General features: G+C 35.4%; 1 protein-coding gene across 2 annotated transcripts in view; it reads left to right on the top strand.

The window, feature by feature from the left end:
• Positions 1 to 15346, top strand: part of UHRF2 (ubiquitin like with PHD and ring finger domains 2) — a 71810-nt gene extending 56464 nt beyond the window's left edge. The window contains exons 9-16 of one of the 2 annotated variants that reach the window (XR_014056803.1): positions 1875 to 1979; positions 3884 to 3990; positions 7393 to 7463; positions 8235 to 8375; positions 10173 to 10266; positions 10595 to 10752; positions 13218 to 13316; positions 14327 to 15346. Coding sequence is in view for 1 of the 2 variants with exons in the window: in XM_081500614.1 (XP_081356740.1) it covers positions 1875 to 1979; positions 3884 to 3990; positions 7393 to 7555; positions 8235 to 8375; positions 10173 to 10266; positions 10595 to 10752; positions 13218 to 13316; positions 14327 to 14473 (1014 nt within the window). In the remaining variant the exon portion in view is untranslated. Of the gene's footprint in view, positions 1 to 1874; positions 1980 to 3883; positions 3991 to 7392; positions 7556 to 8234; positions 8376 to 10172; positions 10267 to 10594; positions 10753 to 13217; positions 13317 to 14326 lie in introns of both variants that reach the window. The other variant, XM_081500614.1, reaches the window with a different exon arrangement.
• The last annotated feature ends 3978 nt before the right edge of the window (positions 15347 to 19324 follow it).

Raw genomic sequence — 19324 nt, 5'->3', positions numbered from 1 at the left:
TATTGGTGCCATTTTTTTGATAGCATTTTTAAATTAAGATATGTAAATTTTTTGGACATAATGCTATTAAGCACTTAAGACTACAATATAGTGTAAATAGTGGCTTTTATATGTATTGGGAACCCAGAAAATTCGTGTGACTTGCTCTATTGTGATATTCACTTTACTGCAGTGGTCTGGAACCAAACCTGAAATATCTGAGGTATGCCTGTACGATAATATTTATTTTTTATACTATGCATTATTGATAATATTTATATATAAAATAAAAGTTACAAAATACACTTCAGTTTAGTCGCTCAGTTGAGTCTGACTCTTTACAACCCCATGGACTGTAGCATGCCGGGCTTCCCTGTCCATCACCAACTCCCACTTAATTGTCTTGTTCTTTGGTTATTTTTTTGTTTTTAATTTTTTTTCTTTTTGTATACCTGTCATTCATTCCCAAATTCCAAAAACCTCATTAATATGGTCTAAGATGACTTTGAAGCCATTGACTTGAGCAACTAGAAGGACAGATTTGCAGTTTAAGAAATAGGGAAGATTTAGCACAGATTTATTATTGGGGTTGTTCATGAAGCGAGAATCAGATGGTCCTTGCTTCTAAAGTACTTGGTGTTTCCAAGGCCTAAATCCAGGTTCTATTGTTTTTATCAGCTTCTCATTGACTTCTAATGTACCTCTTTACCCAGCCCACTATTCAGGCTTGGATTTCAGTTTACTTTACTCTGAGAACAGTTGTGTAATAAACAAATGAATCAGAACACTTGTCTTGGGGAGTTTGAAGTACATGAAGAAGTGACACTTAGTTTAAGTGAGCCAGAATTAAAGGTATATGGGTAGTAAGCCCATTGTAATAAACTAAAAATGAGTGCTATGTTTCAGTATTACTTAGTAGTTAGGCTTAGATGTATAAACTCCATAAAGAAGAAACTAGATATAAGGATGGGAAAGTAGGTAGGAGCCCAGTTGAGAGAAGGTAACATATAATACTTAACTTGGGCTTGATATACTATTACGACCATTTAATACATGTTAAGCATTTGAAACTTAAAAGCAGATTTGTTCTTGAAAGGATTATTCTGTTTGTGATGGGTAGAAGGAATTTGAAGGAACAAAGCTGGAGGCAGTGAAAAAGGATATGTTTTAAGTATTCATGACTCAAATTGGAATTATATCAGTGAATGTGGAAAATGATGGATTTGAGAAGATTAGGAAATCAAATCAGCCGTATTTACAACCAGATGGGTTTGAAGAATACAGAAAAATGAGGCTGAAATGACTGTTGCCTGTCTGACTTGACTGGGTTTCCCTGGTGGTTCAGATGGTAAAGAATCTGCCTGCAATGCAGGAGACCTGGGTTCAATCCCTGGGTCGGGAAGATCCACTGGAGAAGGGAATGGCAACCCACTCCAGGATTCTTGCCTGGAGAATTCCATGGACTGAGGAGCCTGGTGGGCTACAGTCCATGGGTCGCAGAGTCAGACATGACTGAGTGACTAACAATTTCACTTTGACTTGACTAGGAAACAGTACCGTAATGAAAGATGAGAAATGAGGAGTTCTGGAACACTGATAGTAAATAATTTTTCACCTGAATTGAGCTGGAATTACCAATAGCACAGGATGATGATTATTTAATAGTTATTTTGAAACTCAAAATTCTAGGCCTGAGCAGTTTTACGAGTCATTACTTCAGTACCTGAGGAATATATAGTTGGGGAGAAGTAAAGTCTGAGCAAAATGTAGAATTCTGGGTGACATTCAGTTCTTAGTTGGAAGCTTTTAGGATGCAGTAACATATGTGAAACTATTTTGTAAATGTAACTTAATGAACTATTTGAAGGTATTTTGAGTCTCACTTGATGTTATAGGTGAGTGAAGCAGGTGTCCATAGACCCCATGTTGGTGGAATTCATGGTCGGAGTAATGATGGCGCTTACTCTCTTGTCCTGGCTGGTGGATTTGCGGATGAAGTAGTAAGTCATGATGCAACCTTGTTCTTTAGAACCTGTCTTGATTATTCAGTAAAATACAGAAGCTTTGTCCAGGATAAATCCCATCTCTTTTAGCATCACTTTTGTGTTGAAGTGGTCAGTTCTACACAAGTAACATAGTAAATCAGTCAGCATCTTTAATCACTGCATGTGCTGATTACTGCAATGAAAACAGTCACATTTTCGTTAGAGCTCATTTTAATTTGGGGATAATTGTAGATTGACATGTAGCATTAGAAATAATACATAAATGTCTGTGCCCTTTACTCAATTTCAGCCAGCGGTAACATCTTGCAAAACTATAGCCCAGTATCACAACCAGGATACTGACACTGCTATACATTCAAGACACTGAACATTTTCCTTATTGCAAGGGTCCCTTGCATTGCCCTTTTTCAGCCTCCATACTATTTCTGCTTCCCCAGTACCCCTTAACTCTAGACAACCACTAATTTGTTGTCCCTTTCTATAATTTTGTCACTTAAAATTTTTTTATAAATGGAATCATATAGTGTATAATCTTTGGGATTGGCTTTATTCAGTCAGCATAATCCTCATTGTGGCCATGTGTCAATAGTTCATTCCTTTCTATTGCTCATTGGTGTTCCATTGATATAGGTGTATCACAGTGTAACCATTCACCCATTGCAGCAAATGATGCTGCAATAAACATTTGTGTACAGGGGGTTTTATGTGTATAAACATGAGTGTTTGTTTCTTTGGGATAAATGCCCAGAAGTGTAATTGCTGGGTTGTATGGTAGTTGCATGATTAGTTATTTAAGAAACTGCTTGCCCCTCAAAAAACTGGGGAGGAAAAAAAAACTGCCAAACTGCCATTGTGAAGTCAATCCAGATACCATCTGGAAGACCATATCTGATCAATTTAAGAAGTATCCTGGACTTTTTAATATGTACTTTTTATTAGACTTTCTTCAAATGATGTATACACTGAAGATGAATTCCTTAATGCCTTATTTCTTAAAATATAAACCTCAGTGTTGAATCAACAAAGTGTTTAACCCAAACCTCAGTTTGGATCTGCAGAGGGTCCCAAAAGTTTTGGGACATATAAAAACACTTAAAATCATGAAATTTTAGTTCTGATTCTTAGTCCAAAGGAAAAATTAGATGAAAAACCTTTATTACAAGCAAGAATGAAGTAAAAAAAAAAAGTCATTATATTCAGTCTGAATTAATTAAAATAATCTTGCATTTAAGAACCACTATTAAGATAGCGTTAGTAGAAGTAATTTACATACTGATAGTTTTCTTAGTTTAAGTACTGAATCAGGTAGAAACTTAACAATAACAATATAAATTTGTAGTTAAATTCTTTTCTAACTTTCTTCTTAATTATATGCAGTTGTCTTACCCAAATATAACTTGGATAAACCCATAGATTTTGAAATGTGAGGAACTTACAATGCTATTAGGATTATAAATTTGAAAGTTATTAGCAAACTTGGTTATGGTATAGATTGCTGTTGAGAAATCAGTTTTGGAGTATTTATTAAAATGATGCCCTGTAAAGAACCTACAAACATAGTATTGATGTATTTATTTTAATAACTTTGAGTTAAATTAATACTCCCACCCTATAAGACCTTATTTTGTAACATCCTATAGATTATTTGTATATCACAAGAATAGCTATGTCTGGAGCTGTTGGAAGCTATAATATTAAAATGAAATCTTTAGATCAAGTGATAGAGCTTGAAGGTATATTACACACAAGACTATATTTGAATTTTCCCTTATTTTGGTAGATACCTTGAGAGAACATGTCAGCTTATAACATCCTAACCAAAGTTCTGGCTATGAAATAAGAACTGGTGAAATCATTCCTGGATTTAGATGTTTAATGCCAAAAATGTTCTTCTGCAGGACCGAGGTGATGAATTCACATACACTGGGAGTGGTGGTAAAAATCTTGCTGGTAATAAAAGAATTGGTGCACCGTCGGCTGATCAAACATTAACAAACATGAACAGGTACTCTTTATTGTTGGAGCTTATAAAAACTGTTTAGAATTTGGGCTTTGTATTAACAGTTCGACTATAGGACTATAATTTATAACTTACACTGTAGAGAAGAATCCTAAAGTGTAAGTTAATATAGCTAAAGTAAAAATCTTATTACCTGATTAGTATATATATACTTATAAGCTTTCTAACTTATTTTTAGTATTATTCTTTTTTAAATGATGTAATTCCCAGTCTTAATACGTGTGCTTTGCATTTGGAAACATGTTGAAAACTTTGAAGAAAAGAAACCTGTATAATTTAAGTGAAATTAAGGACAAGGTGGCTTACCTACTTACAGCATAGGTCAAAGTTTTGTTCTCCTAAACACAAATTTATCTTTTAAAGTGACAAACTTCTTATTAGAAGAGACTAATGTGAAATAGGGTTATGTTTGGGAGCCACATTTATGTGCATGAAACATCAGATAATCAGAACTACACAAGGTGCTTTTAGAATCTATAATTAGTCTTTTAAGTGTTTAAAAAAAAATTGTTATGGAAGAGTCACCTTGTGCCAACTTTATCCTATAGAAGTATTTATGATATTCCAGCTTCCATGGAATAGAAAGTTTAACTTCAAATGTTTTATTTTGTAAATGCATGCCAGCACCAGAAATAGATTAAGTGACCTAAACCATCAGATAGCAGTGACCATGTTGTAACTTGTCATAGTGATAATTTTGCAATGATAAATTTGAATTTTTTTGTATTTTATTATTAAGAATATTTTGTGGAATATTGAATAAAAGTGAGTTTTGCTTTCCTGAGTCTAAATCACTCAGTTTTAAGTAGTGTGCCCTTAATTTCTGATTACTGTGTAAAGAATATACTTTGTGGTTTCAGGATTTTTGTTGTATACCAAGTTACATAGAATCTGTTTTTATGTCTTCCTTCTATATTATTTCTGACAGTAGGATTATTATATTGAACCAGCAGAGGAGACAGGTCAGATTTGCTGGTGAAAACATTGTTGAGGTAGAATTCTAGTCCCTATGCAGTCTTTTTCTAACGAGGAAGAAATTCTTTAGGAGGAATGATCTTAAAAAGAAATAGAAATATTTTTATGTGTATTGTCAATGTATCTTGAATTTGCAAAAGGTCTTTTTCATGTCAAATCTGAAATTGTATATATTTTTTAATAATAAGATTATTTGACTTGAATGAAACTTCCTTTGTAACTACCTGCACTTATAATGTACATGAGAGTTTCTTTTCAAGCTTGGAAGAATCTAATAAGTATACCCTGTTTATCGTATGTTACAATCTCAGAAAATAATTGGCAGACAGTAAAAATGTCTATACTAAAAAGGAAGGTAGTGAAAATGAAATAGTAACTCAGAACAATTAAGGATTAACTTATCACAGAGATACTAACATTCCTTCAGTTAACTTATACACTAAGCTGTGCGTACGCCTTGTGATTGTAAAGACCTCTTAGGCAAAGATACCTATGTGTCTTACTATAAACATGAAAACTGAAGTAAAAGACCCTTAGCTTTGACCCATAGTATATTCTTTCCTGGAGTGTATATGGTCTAATTCCTTTTTGCTTCTCTACTGAGAGGTAGTTTGATACCTGCTCCTTGCTTTTGAGAAGTTTGTTCCTGTTTCTTCTCAGCTCTTCCACTTTATGAAACTGAAAAGGGCAGCAGGTAACCTGACCATCCTTTATCGGGACAATTAGAGACAACCGATTGAGCTGTGGACAGAGTAATGGAAAAGCCTTTTGTTTTGCCTAGTTTCATCCTCTTAGACTCTTTACACAGACTTGAACAGACTGCACACTTACATGAAACTGGAAGTGAGTTAATAATGCCAGTTAGTGGTGGCAGCCATTATGACGGAATGTACCTGTGGCACCAAAGCATTCTACTCATTAACGGGAAGATAGTACATATCTCTATCTCAGTTCTTTTAGGGAATGAAGTATGTGTATCTCAGTAGATATTCCATAAATAATACCAATGCTGGAACTGATGGCTACAGTTTCTTCTACCTGACAGGGTTTTAATGCATTTCCCATTTGAGATTTTAACAACAAAAAAAAATAACTTGATAAGCTTTAATGACACCTAAAAATTTTTTTTAAACAAAACATTTAAGTTCATTTACTTTAACTATGATAGAGATTATAATAGATTAGTCATTTAGTCTTTTTTTTTTTTTTTTTTTTTGAGCCTGCATAAAAAGAACTATACCCTGGAAAAAAGTATTTTGTTCATATCTGATTTTACCAGATTTCAGGGGAAGGTGTCTGTATGTATTTTTTTAACCTTGAATGTTCTCAGGATTCTTTCCACTTAAGTTAGGATACAGGTGTCTTACAGAAGGAATCCTGAACCTCACGGATCTCATGCCTGATGATCTGAAGGTGGAGCTGATGTGATAATAATAGAAATAAAGTGTGCCATAAATGGAATGTGCTTGAATCATCCTGAAACTATCCTCCCCACCCCCATTCCATGGGAAAATCGTGTCTCATGAAACGGGTCTCTAGTGCCAAATAGGTTGGCTACCACTATCTTAGAGGAAAAATACTAACTTTAAATAGTTCTAGTTTGTCTTTTGGAGGGCAGGACTATGTTTCCCCAAGAAAGGTCTTCTAACATCTAATAACCTTACTGATTAGTTACTACTAGATGAGTACACATACTAAGGAAGGTTCAGCTAAATCAAGTGCTGCTTCCAGCTCAGTGTTCCTCCTTGTTCATGCGTCATCAGTAAAATGTAGTGATCCTGAGCAACCAGAAATCTTTATTGTCGTGATTTAGCACAGGTATTTGAATGCTTCAGTTTTATTTAAACTTATCTTTTTACTGGAAATCTTTAAAGGATATCTTCATATTAAACTTGTTCTTTATTATCTTCTAAACTTTAAGGAATCTCTGTCTGGAATATGAAAAGTAGACCAAGAAAGGTCATTTGTACCTTGCAGACAAATTAATTTTTCTGGATTTCTTTCTACATTATTCCAACAATTTACCTTATTCCCTTATCAAAAATAATGATTACAGCAGTCAACTTGCTTTAGTTTTCCAACTTTCTCCCTTCCCTCAACAACGTTATTTAAAGAAAATTCCATGTATTTCTAGTTGTTTTCTATTATACGTGGCACAGATGTTATTACTTTCAGAAGAACCCTACAGGCTATCTGAGAACCAATCCCCTGGCTTGGGGGTGACATCAGAAAACTGATTTGTCTTCTCTGCTGGTGGGGGAAAGCATAATCCTATTATCTGGAATAATATGGAAAGAATCATAGAATCTTAACCATCAGGTAAGGCATAATTCACCTTTTAAGCTAGCTAATGATGTGATTATATACTTGAAGAAAGATTACTTGGTATAAAGACTTTGTTTTATTTTTTAGGGCATTGGCCCTAAACTGTGATGCTCCATTGGATGATAAAATTGGAGCAGAGTCTCGGAATTGGAGAGCTGGTAAGCCAGTCAGAGTGATACGCAGTTTTAAAGGGAGGAAGATCAGCAAATATGCTCCTGAAGAAGGCAACAGATATGATGGCATTTATAAGGTGCTCTATCTGGCATGACATCTTGTTAGTCATTCTTCCTGGGCTTTCAAGACAGGGTTGCCACAGGGAACTGCTCTACTGTGGGTGGGCTAAAGGAAACAACAGACCTTCTTATTTGGTCTTTGTACTTTTTCTAGAAATAAAATATGCACAAAATGACCTCTTAATTTTGATACTTGTCTTTTAAGACTTACCTGAAGTCCCTAAAGACAGAATTATATTTGGGGTTAAGCTTTTTATAAGTGATATTCTCTTATGATAAAACCGTTCAAATAACTTGGCCATTATAAATATTGGATTCTTATCTCTTCCAGAATGATTCTAACTGTAATCGATTTTTCAAAGTAGAGCACATTATAATTTTAAAATAGGGTGCATTCTTTGTTTTAAAAATGAAGGCATCTACTGCCACCATTTTAATCTACTATGTAAAATTTTATTAATGAGCATAATCTTGCTGCAACTTGAAATTTATAGCAGTCTGTCCTTACAGGAATTACCATAATTAGGAAATAAAGTCAAAACAATATTTTAGTGCATACTTTTTCTTACTATACCAGCAAAGCCAGTACCTTTCAAAGTTGCATTTAGTTCTGCCAAATTTACTTAAAACACTAACATGACATTATGAATAAGTCTAAACTGTACATCTCAAACTAGCTAAAATATTATGATTTAGGTGGTGAAATACTGGCCAGAGATTTCATCAAGCCATGGATTCTTGGTTTGGCGCTATCTTTTAAGGAGAGATGATGTTGAACCTGCTCCTTGGACCTCAGAAGGAATAGAACGGTCAAGGAGATTATGTCTGCGTTTACAGGTTAGATTACGTTTGCCTAGGCTACATGTATGTTCATAAAAATGTACGCCTGTGTACTATCTGTGTGCCTTAACACTGGATATAACCCCTAGCAGTTGATCAGTGGACTGTAAGGGGTGAGGAATGAGATCACACAGTATAGGAAAGGAAAAGAAGTAAAAAAGCAGCCTCCTAGGTGTCAGACTGCCCTAAGACCAAGAATTGTGCTTGGGGAAAACTGGGCTTGACAATGAAAAGTAAAATACATTTGACCCTTGAACACCACAGGCTTGAGCTACATGGGTCCACCTACACACGGATTTTTTTCAGTAGCAAATATTGCAGTACATTTCTGCAGTTGGTTAAATCCCCAGATGCAGAGGGCCAACCATAAGTTACACAGGAATTTTTGACTTCTGTACAATTGGCCCCACCCTGACTTCCTGCATTGTTCAAGGGTCAACTGTATTTCCAGTTCGCTCTCGACTTCAAGTATGAGGGGAAGGGATACCTGAAATTGAGGCATAGGAGGTCTTGAGAAGGGAAGTTTTATCCTAGAGGGCACAGGGGGTGTGTCTCTGGTAGGGGAAGGGGGGAGGTGGCTTATAAGAGTGGTCTGCTTTCTACCCTTCTCACTTTTCCTCACCCCTTTTCTCTCTTCCCCCTCCAAGCTGCTTCCTTGTCCTGTCACCACCTTTAGTGCTTTGCCTTTTTTTTTTCTCTTTGCCCATGCTCAGCTGTTAACCCATGTAAGACTTTGTTAGTTTCGTGTGCATAATGGATGGTATGGCTACATTCCCCCTCCACTGCCTATACACCCTAGACTTTGTCCCTGACACTGACTTCAGAGCATGGTTTGAGTTTATCCTCCATCATTCCCCATCACTGTGCTTCTCGTAAAGACTACCAGCTTTGTCATTTCCCCTGGCTCTGCCCACACTGCATGTGTAGGGGCTGAACTATGGGCAAGTGTCTGACCACCCAGGCAGGTGAGTGTGTCTCTTCTAGTGCAAGTCTGTTTTTTTGTTTTGGTTTTCTTTTTCTTTTTAAACTCATGGAATTGTTTAAATGAGATCTGTCAGCTGCTAAAATAACTGCCAAAATCATTCCTTTTATAACTAAATATTTTTAAAACCTATTGTTAAATCCATTTTCAAAAGATTTTTTTTTCAGGTCTACTGTTCAGCAGAGCAGTATTCTAGATAGGTTAAATATGAAACAGTTGAACAGAAAGAAGCATGTAAGCCAATTGGCTATGATGAGTTAATATCATTGAGACTTGTAACATTTTGAGCTTTAAATATGAGTGTTATCACAAAGCATGTCCAAAAAAATGTATAGCCAATAAAACACAAGGGTAATAAGGTAGAATTTATTCCTTAAAGTCTTAACCTTTTAGTTGATAAAGGATTCAGTAATGTAGTGGCTTTAGGTTTTCTAAAAGCTCTCCTGCCTCACCCTATCTGCCTGTTAATTTTAGGAGACAGAAACTTAACCTTTCTATCTAATTCTACTTTCTTCCTCAAACTTTTTAAACCCCCTAGTCACAACTCGTAGACTGTTCTTTTCTCTTTTCAGTCTGAAACTAAGATCATGATGTTATAAAATGGAATATCTTAACAGTCAAAACTATATAGTCTTACACTGAATTGGGGGATTTTTAGTAATCTTTTATCCTTTGAATTCTGTTTCTTTCAATGTCTGTGTCCTTTATATAAATCCTTTTAATTTAGGGAAAGTATAGATCCCTCCCCATTCCCCTTTAACCTCTCTTCTCGATGAAGGTTAAATCTACATTGCACTTTTTCCCCTCATCAGTATCCAGTAGGTTACCCTTCTGATAAGGAAGGGAAGAAGACTAAAGGACAGTCAAAGAAGGCCAGAGGAACCTCAAAAAGGCCATCTGCAGATGGTAGGTAATGATCAAAGGATGTAAGTACAAATAACTTAGTTTTTAATAAAGGGAAATACTAAGAGTAAGCTGAAAAACTCATAAGAAATTAAAAGAAAAAGGGTGTGTGTGTGTGTGTCTGTGTGTGTGTGTGTGTTGGGGGTGGAGTGGGGTGGGATATCTCTCTATTTGAAAAATGTCAGAGCCTAAACAGCAAAGTATCCTAAACTATGGGAAAGTTAGATGCTGCTTTATGCTTGTTATCTTCATGCTAAACATAATTGGTACCAGTTAACTCTTCTGCTTAGAACCACTTGTGGTCTGCTGATATATTTTTAAATAAATCTAGATGATTGTCCAAGTGCCTCCAAAGTCCTCAAACCATCAGATTCAGCAGAAGCAGTTGAGGCTTTCCAACTAACCCCTCAGCAGCAACATCTAATCAGAGAAGATCATCAAAACCAGAAGCTATGGGATGAAGTTCTTGCATCTCTTGTGGAAGGACCAGTATGTAAAGATTTTTTTTAAAGAGTTTCTAATATGAATAAATGATGAAAAATAATTTCCCTATGAATTATCATTTTCACAAGGCAGTTAAAACTTGATCCTTTTATCTAGACTTCTCACTCAGTGCACCTTTCAGAAATGAGGCAGCACTCAAATGCTTTTAAGTTGATTTTAGGCCTCTTAGATGTTGGTTTTTTGACCACTTTGTGCTTAAATTGTATGAGATACTGTCCATAGGGAGAATTTTTAGTTGTGGAACACATTCAGTTTAATCTAAAACTCATCAGGAAAGTTTTGTTCAAAGTTACCTGACAGAATAAGTCTTAAGCAGTTCAGCACAATTTTCAGTGCTCCCATGTTCAGCCTAGGAGTAAAATAAAAACCAGCATTTAAGTATTTCCTATGTTTTTGATTTTTTTGTTTTCTTTGATAATCATAACATTTTCAAGTGAAAAGGAATTTCAAGTGGTAACTCAGGTGAGTCCCAGCTGTGAATGGGCAGAAGACAAAGTAGCAGATACAGGTGAAGGATAATGACATCTGGGTGCACACAAAAGTTCTCTTTTGCACATTTGTTGTCTGGGTGGAACATATGTATTAGGCTTCAATCTGAGACGTTTGATATATCCTGCTTATCAATTTAAAAAAATAATCAAAGTCGTCAAATCCTGCAAGACTTGATAGATATGTGCAAATCAAGTATACTTGTCAATCTCTTCTTTCAGTGTAACTTATGTGCAAGTCACCACTTGACAGTTCTCAAACAAACAATAAAAACCCTGCCCTCTAGTGGCAGGATCTTACATACCTAGGTCAGGTGACTGTAACCTTGCTGCTAGTGGTTACCCTGTATAGGTTTCATGCCCATTCTTCGCAGATAAACCAAGAACAACAAATGAGATTTTAGCCAGCTGTGACTTTTAAATAAGTGCATATATTACATATGTACATTTATATCCAAACACCTTCCCAAGGCCTTACCTGATCTGGCATCCCTACCAACCTCTGCATTCCCCTTGCCATTCTCCCCCCCAAACTGCTTCAGCTGCAGTGACATTTGTGCTATTTAAACACACTGAACCTGTTCCTATTCCTGGACCTTTACACATATACTGTCTCTCTGACTGGCATTCTCATCTCTGTATCTTCATGTAGCTCATCCCTCCATATCCTGTAAGTCTCTACAAAGTACTACACTCCCCAAAGAGGGCTTCCCTAGCTATCTTTTCTAAAATAGACCCTCCTTACTCTGTTGCTTTAATTTGCTTTGTTTCCTCAGCTATGACTATCTGAAATTGAATTTTTAAAAATCTGCTCTCCTAAAGGAATATAAAGTTCTATGAGAACAGAGACTTGGCTTTTTCATTTCTCTTTGTAGATGAGTACCTAGCACATTGTAGGAACTCAAAATGTTGATGCTACGTATGCTTATATTGCACTGTGAAGGTACTGGGGAAATAAAGTCGTTTGACAGAAAGAGGAACTTGGTACTAAAGTTTTTTCCACATCTGCCCAGAACCGGTATATTCTTCTAGTGTGTTGGATAATACTTTATTGATAATTCACTTGACCTTTATAATCCAGGTTTATAAATAAGTTAGTATCAAGATATAAATATGAAATATAATCTTTGTGTGGTTTTTTTTACCTGAAATTCTTGTAGATTCTACTTTTTCTATTAACAGAAAGAACAATATAAAATACACTCCCCCACTACCAAAAAATAACTGAGTGGAGGATTATCCTGGTGACTATTCAAAAAACTACTTTTCCTTCTAGGTTAAACAGCTTGGATAAAATAGAACCCAATAATGGCTTTTGAAGATTATAGAGCACTCATTTGGTCATGTGTGCTTTAGAAAGCTTGACCTTCTATAATTTAATCCCAGTTTGAGTAAATGGAAAATAGGGAATTTTTGGATTGGGGCAAAATATCACAGAAAATTATCCTATGAATATAAATACATTGATTCTTTGGGGTTTTCTATACTAGAGTATTATCACCAAGTGGTTTCATCTTTTTCAGCATAAATAAGTACTGAAGTTTTATAAGAGAAAAGGGTGAATAGATATATTAGAATATATATAGATATATTAGAATACCATGGAGCTTTTTGAAAATAGATCTGTATGTAATGACCTTGAGAAAAGTTGTTCATGATTTTTTCAAGTGAAAAATAGTAATCTCTGAAATATGAGGTTTTCTTTTTAAAGTCATATCTTGACTTTGCGAACTTTGCAACTGAATCCTAAGATTTAAAAACTAATATGTTTATCTTATGGATGAGACTTCTGCAGTTTCCTATTACACATTTGCTTGTAGTTACAACCACTTGATTTTTTTTTTCTTGATAGAAAGCATATATACTAAACACGATTGACACTTTTCCCCCCAATTATTTGGAATTCTGTTAATATATTATGAAATGCTAACCTTTTTTTCTTCCACTTGGGTACCATTTTAGAATTTTCTGAAAAAATTGGAACAATCTTTTATGTGTGTATGCTGCCAGGAGCTAGTTTACCAGCCTGTGACAACAGATTGCCTCCACAATGTCTGTAAAGTAAGTAGAATTCCTTTCTCATTTTCCCTTATTAGGCGAGGAGGCACACTAACCTCCAAACCTGTTTTTAGCTCGTGAAAAAGCAGTTTTTTTCATGAAGCAGAATAGATAAGGATCCTTGCTGGATAGGAAGCATTTAATTTCATCTTGGTGGTGAAATGCATATTTTAATTCTACAGCAGTTCAAATCTATATAGTCTCCACATTCTATCATGTTTGAAATTATTGAAGATGAGTTGAAATGGAAAAGAAAGTAAAGTGTTGCTGGTATTTTCTATTACAACTTATGTATGTTTCGTATATTATTGTAGAAACTGAAATAATTCTATGTACTTAACAGAATCTAGAACAAATTCTGTCTGGCAGCATGCCCAGAGGAGTTGTGTATTGTCTTATCAGTGTGGTATAAAAGGAATTTGAATTTCAGTCAAACCAAGGTTGGAATCTTGTTCTCCTGCTTGGTGGTTATATGTCCTGACCTAACTTCTGAGGTTTAGTTTCTTTTGTAAAATGGAAACAGACTTTCCACATAAGTGTTTGTATCTGACCTTGAGTCAGTTAAATAGTATCTTTTTGGAAAACACATTATATAAAATAGATAATGTGGTTTTAAGGAGGGAATTCCTGAGTTTTTATTTTTTTCTTTAGTGCTCCATCAGGACAGATGAGGATTAAAATCCAACCTAGGTGAGGCTAGTGGGAACCATGTAGAATTCTAACACTCATTTCACTGAATGAGGAAATTTATATAAAAATTGTCATTTGTCATTTGCCTGAAGTCTCACAGGGTGTGTTAGAGGTGAAACTGAAGCCTTGTCTGTAAGTTCATTTTCATACTACAGGTTCAGGCCTTGACAGTTGTTCATCTTTTATGTTTCTCTTGTTGCCCAACGGTAAGTTTCTAGTTCTATTCAAAAGCCTAAATTGTTGAGCATTTTCTATATTCTTTACCCTCAGATGAAATCAGGTGTGTTTTTTTACTTTTCATTTTGTTTTTGGTTTTGCCTTAGGATTGCTTGCAGCGCTCCTTTAAGGCTCAAGTGTTTTCCTGTCCTGCTTGCCGGCATGATCTTGGCCAGAATTACATCATGATTCCCAATGCGGTTCTGCAGACTCTACTTGACCTTTTCTTCCCTGGCTACAGCAAAGGACGATGATCTGTCTACTACTGTGTTGCTCCCCGTGGCTTTTTGGACAATAAGGAATCTAAAATGGTTGGGGGTGGTTGGGAGGGGTGGAAGCAATGGTGGACCATATCTCACGTTCTGAAGCAGCTAATCCTCTTTCCTACATAGCCATCATCTTGTGTGTGTAGTAAGAGGCCCATTTCTCAACTGTCTTTTAAATATCAAAAGGTAGTTCTTGTCAGTTAACAACTAGCTTTAATGAGTAAGAAGTCAAAGCCTCAGCTCTAGTTGATATACAAGTTATGATTTATTTTGCAACTACCTCAGGACAGAAAAGATTTATGGGGATTTTTTAAATCATTGAGAAATTAGTAAATGAAATTTTAGCTACACACTGCCTCCCAAATATTAGTTGTGCCTGGTTCATGTAATTTGATTTTAGAAAAGGAAGTGACACTTGAGATTGTTGGAATGAACGCAGCTTCTGTAGTGTGCATAATACATTTTTAATGTCTTCTTCCATTACAGTGTGTGTTTTGCAAGAACAGGTTCATTTTTTAGCCCATCTTGTGAGCTCCATTGTGCTTTTATCTGGTGTTTTATGCAAGTTGACTACTAATGAAAACAATATGAATGCATTGTTGCTGCATTAGTGTAATGTGGTGTGGTTTTGCACTTAAAAGAGGTATTCAGATGATCTACTTGTAAATTTCATGAAAAACCTCTTCTGTACTAGTCAAACTGCTTTTAGTGAGTCTCACCAGTGGTTTTACATCTGCAGAGCATTGAGGACTGGGCTGACTTTTTGAGAGGATTGAAATTGCTTCATATTGTGATCCTAAATTTTATATTCACTATATTCCCTAAAGTATACCTTAATAAATATTTTATGATCAGAAAAAAGTAGGTCATCTTGCTTCACTTTTTTACATTTGTCTGGCTTATATTTGTAGGTATCTTTAAGAATCAGTCACTTCCAGAGTATTTCAGTGTGTGTTTTTACTGAAACAGACATTATGCACAATTTTTTACTCTTGATTTTTGGTATTGAGAACTAGTATGAAATCTTAAGTACTAAAGGACAGATTTTACCCTGAATTTAATATTCTTTTTTTTTTTTACTAAATGGGAAATTTTCAAATTAAGAACCTAGTGACCATTTTTTGTATAACAACTCAGTCTTATGTTCAATTTTAGCATTATCAAGTGCTCCTTGTTTCACGGACATGAGAATATTCTAAAACAGTTCTAGTTTCTGAAACTAAATTTTCACAAAAGTTTTAATATTATTGAATCAGTTTTCCTACCCTTGAATACAGATTCATAAATATAGCCGGTATTTATTGAATATTTGCTTTGCATTTGTTCATTTTCATGTGTACTCACTTAATCCTACTGACAGTCCTAATAGGCAGAACTTCTTATCCCCTTCTTATGGGTGAATATCAAAGGCACAGAAAGGTTAAGAAACTGGCCAAAGTTCACTGGACAGGGGAGTGACAGAGCTGTGCTATACACGGGCCATCTGAGTCTAAACCTGGCAATCTACTTTTGGGCTACATAGGCTCATGCTTGAATATAAGCCAAACTGGTTTCAGAACTTTTCCTGCATTCAGTTAAGCTCAAACACAGTGATTGGAGCTACTGTCAGTGAGGGCTAGTTTTAAACATTGGAGTCATTTTTATTTTGAATAAATTAGGTTGAAAATGAATCATTAAATTGTATCATCTGGTGTTGGCCATATTGATACATGAAGAGTGGGGAATACCTTCCAGTTTTCAACTACTTGAACTGGTTCTACTACTTTTATTGGGAAAATAAAGGATTCCCACATTTATGGTATCTATTTATTTAACTTTGCTATAAAATGAGACTGTGAATAAAAAACTGATTACAGTTTAACATGTTGGGAAGTGTCAAGAATGTCTCAATGCTAAACAATTGTATGTTGCTCAAGCTTTTTTTGAAGACTTCAGGTTTTTTTTTAACATAACTATAAAGCATAGGAAGTTCAAAAAATTTAATGGTAATTATATCCTCAAATCTAGTAAATATTTGTTCAAATTTCTCTTGTCTCAGATATCATACATGGATATTTAAGTTTGTTTGAATCAGGACCCAAATAGACTTTAAATTGTTACTAATTGCTATCTTAGTATCTTTAATTTGTGTATATCCCCTGAATCTTTTTTTTCTTTACCTTTTACAGTTTGCATTTTGAAAAGTCAAAAGCCTTTCAAACAGAATAGATTTTGCCAGTTGTAACCATGTGGTACAGTTTAACCTATTTCTCTTTATTTTCTATAAATTGGTAGTTAGAATTCAAGAGTGACCAGATTTAGACTTAAAAGTGTGGCTGGCTAGGCACCAAGACTTCTTAAGTGTTGTAGTTGTCCATCAGGAAAGTGGAACATAATATTTGGTTGTCTCTAGGCATAAGTTTGAAAGATGAGATTTTTACTGGATTCTGTTACATTTAGTAAGTTATAATGACTGCTAAGCACTCAGCCACTTTAATAAGGGCAAGAGTTTAGGGATTTTCTTTTTTCTAATTAGAATAGGCAGAACCTCTAGTTTTAGAACTCACTTCTAAATGTTCAGTCATCAAATATGTGCATGCTAGTATATTTCAGTGTTCTAGGTGGTCTTTCAGAAGCTGGCAATCAAAAACACCGTTAGCTCTCTCACAACCCTGTTGTGAGCGTTTGGCTAACATAAAGGGGCCCTGCCTGTGTAAAGCTTAAAGCTTTGGATTCAGTATAGATTCTACTTACAAGAGCTGACTGGGGATCTGCTCTGACTTGCCCACTGTGTATTTTAGTAACTTGGGTTAATCAGACACTACACAGAAGAAGATTAAACACCAGTCACTGGACACAAGAAATCAAGAGATAGCTCGAGGGACTAAGCAGGCTGACCAAATGATGTTTTGGAAAAAATGAATTAAAGAATAAGGGTTTTACAAGTATATCCTGAAGTATAAAATCACATTGTTTTGGTAGAATGGGAACAAGCTGCTGTGCAAAAGTAATTTGAGATTAGAATTATTGGAAATAAACCATACTGTGAAAGGAAAATGCAACAGACAAAACAGAATGGACACTGCCAGAATTTGAAGATACTGCTAAGTAATCCATTATATGGGTATCCTGCAATCTGTATTAATCTACTGATGAACGTTTGGGTTGTTTCAGGATTTTGCTCTTACAAGGCATGCTGCTGTGAAACTTTGTGAATCTTTCAAAAGATTTGACATCTCTTACAACATTAAATATGTGCTTAACATATAACCCATCAATTTCATTAATAGTTATTTATTAAGGAAAATGAAGACCAGTTTCTAAAGCAGTTTGTATCATTTTCCATTCCTGCCAGCAGTATATTGAGAGTTCAGTTTGCTCCACATCCTCACTAACACTTCATTTTGTTCTTTCATTTCATTATAACCATTCTGGATAGAGGGCTTGTTGTATCTTTTGGAGACAAGAGAGGGTTGAAAATTCAGTGACCAGGATGACTGTGGTGACTACCAGCTATACTTTCACCAGCTGTTTCTGGCTCAACTACATATGTTAGGATTATATATCCCAGCCTCCTTGTGGTTGGCTAGGACTGTATGACCAGTTTGTTGTAACATAAGTGCTATGTGTCACTTCTGGGCAGAGCATTTCATTGCCCTCCAGAGTTTTTTTCCCCTTCCATGGAGACAAGTAGTATCCAGATGAATGTTTTGTATCAAAGTGGGGTCCCCAGCCAACTTGTGATATACATGAAACACGAGTGTGAAGTACAGTTTAAGAGCCTAAGGTTTTTGAGTTTCTAACACACAACCCATCCTTTGCTGACTAATAGCATTCCTAAACTCCTCAGGCAACCAGTAGACAGGAGATTGAATTTAACTGGTCTTTTTAATATTTTTGAACTACAACTTCTACTGTTTTTAAACTAAATTCCTATATATCCAAATTAATTGATAAAGCTATTGATAAATTGGTTGGTAGTGTGGTAGCCAACCTCTAAGATGGTCCGCAGTAAACTCTACCTCCTGGGCTTCATGCCCTTTGTAATCTCCCCTCTGTGAGTGTGGGCTGGAATGCTTTCATCTTGTTCACCTAAGGTAATGAACAGAAGGGATGTTACTCCCAAAGTTAGGTACTGTGGCTTCCTCTTGGGCATCTCTCTTGCTCATTCTGGGAGAAGCCAGCTAGCATGTTTTAAACTACCTTACAGAGAGGTTTATGTGGCAAGAAACTGTTGTCTCCAACCAACAGCCAGCAAGGAGGTGAGCGTGGATGGAAGTGGATTCTCCTCCACTCAAGGCTTGAGCCTCTATGACTCAAGTATATGCTTGATAAATATGCTGTTTTTCACACTATTCATCCCCTATTGTTAATTATTTTTCTCTACCCTCTTTCAAGATTTATCTCTGTCTTTTAAATTTTCAGAAATTCAACTATGATGTGACTGAGCTTGGGTTTCTTTAGATTTATCTTGTTTGAGGTTCATTCAGCTTCTTGAATCTAGATTATATCTTCTGTCAGATCTGGAAACTTTCCAGCCATTATTTCTTCAAGTGTGATTTCAGTCCTGAACTTTTTTTTCCTCCTTCAGAACTTAAATGATATGAATGTTGGTTTTGTTATTGTCCCACAAGTCTCTGTGATTCTGTTTGTTTTTATTCACTTTATAGTTTCTAATTGTTCAAGTTAGATAATTCTTAATGATCTCTAGGTTCGCTGATGATTTCCTCTGTCATCTGCATGCTGCAGTTGAACCCATTTGGTAAGTTTTTTGTATTTTTTATTTACAAATTTCCTGCTTGGGTCTTCCGTATATCTCTTACTCAAGTTTATGTGATGAGTAACTTTGCATTGGATCCT

This window comes from Giraffa tippelskirchi, chromosome 1 (genome assembly GCF_054371585.1).
Source record: "Giraffa tippelskirchi isolate mGirTip1 chromosome 1, T2T-mGirTip1v1.2.pri, whole genome shotgun sequence".
NCBI classification, from domain to species: domain Eukaryota; kingdom Metazoa; phylum Chordata; class Mammalia; order Artiodactyla; family Giraffidae; genus Giraffa; species Giraffa tippelskirchi.
The sequence above is the reverse complement of the archived record's forward strand: the minus strand, read 5'-3'. Positions and strand labels throughout refer to the sequence as shown.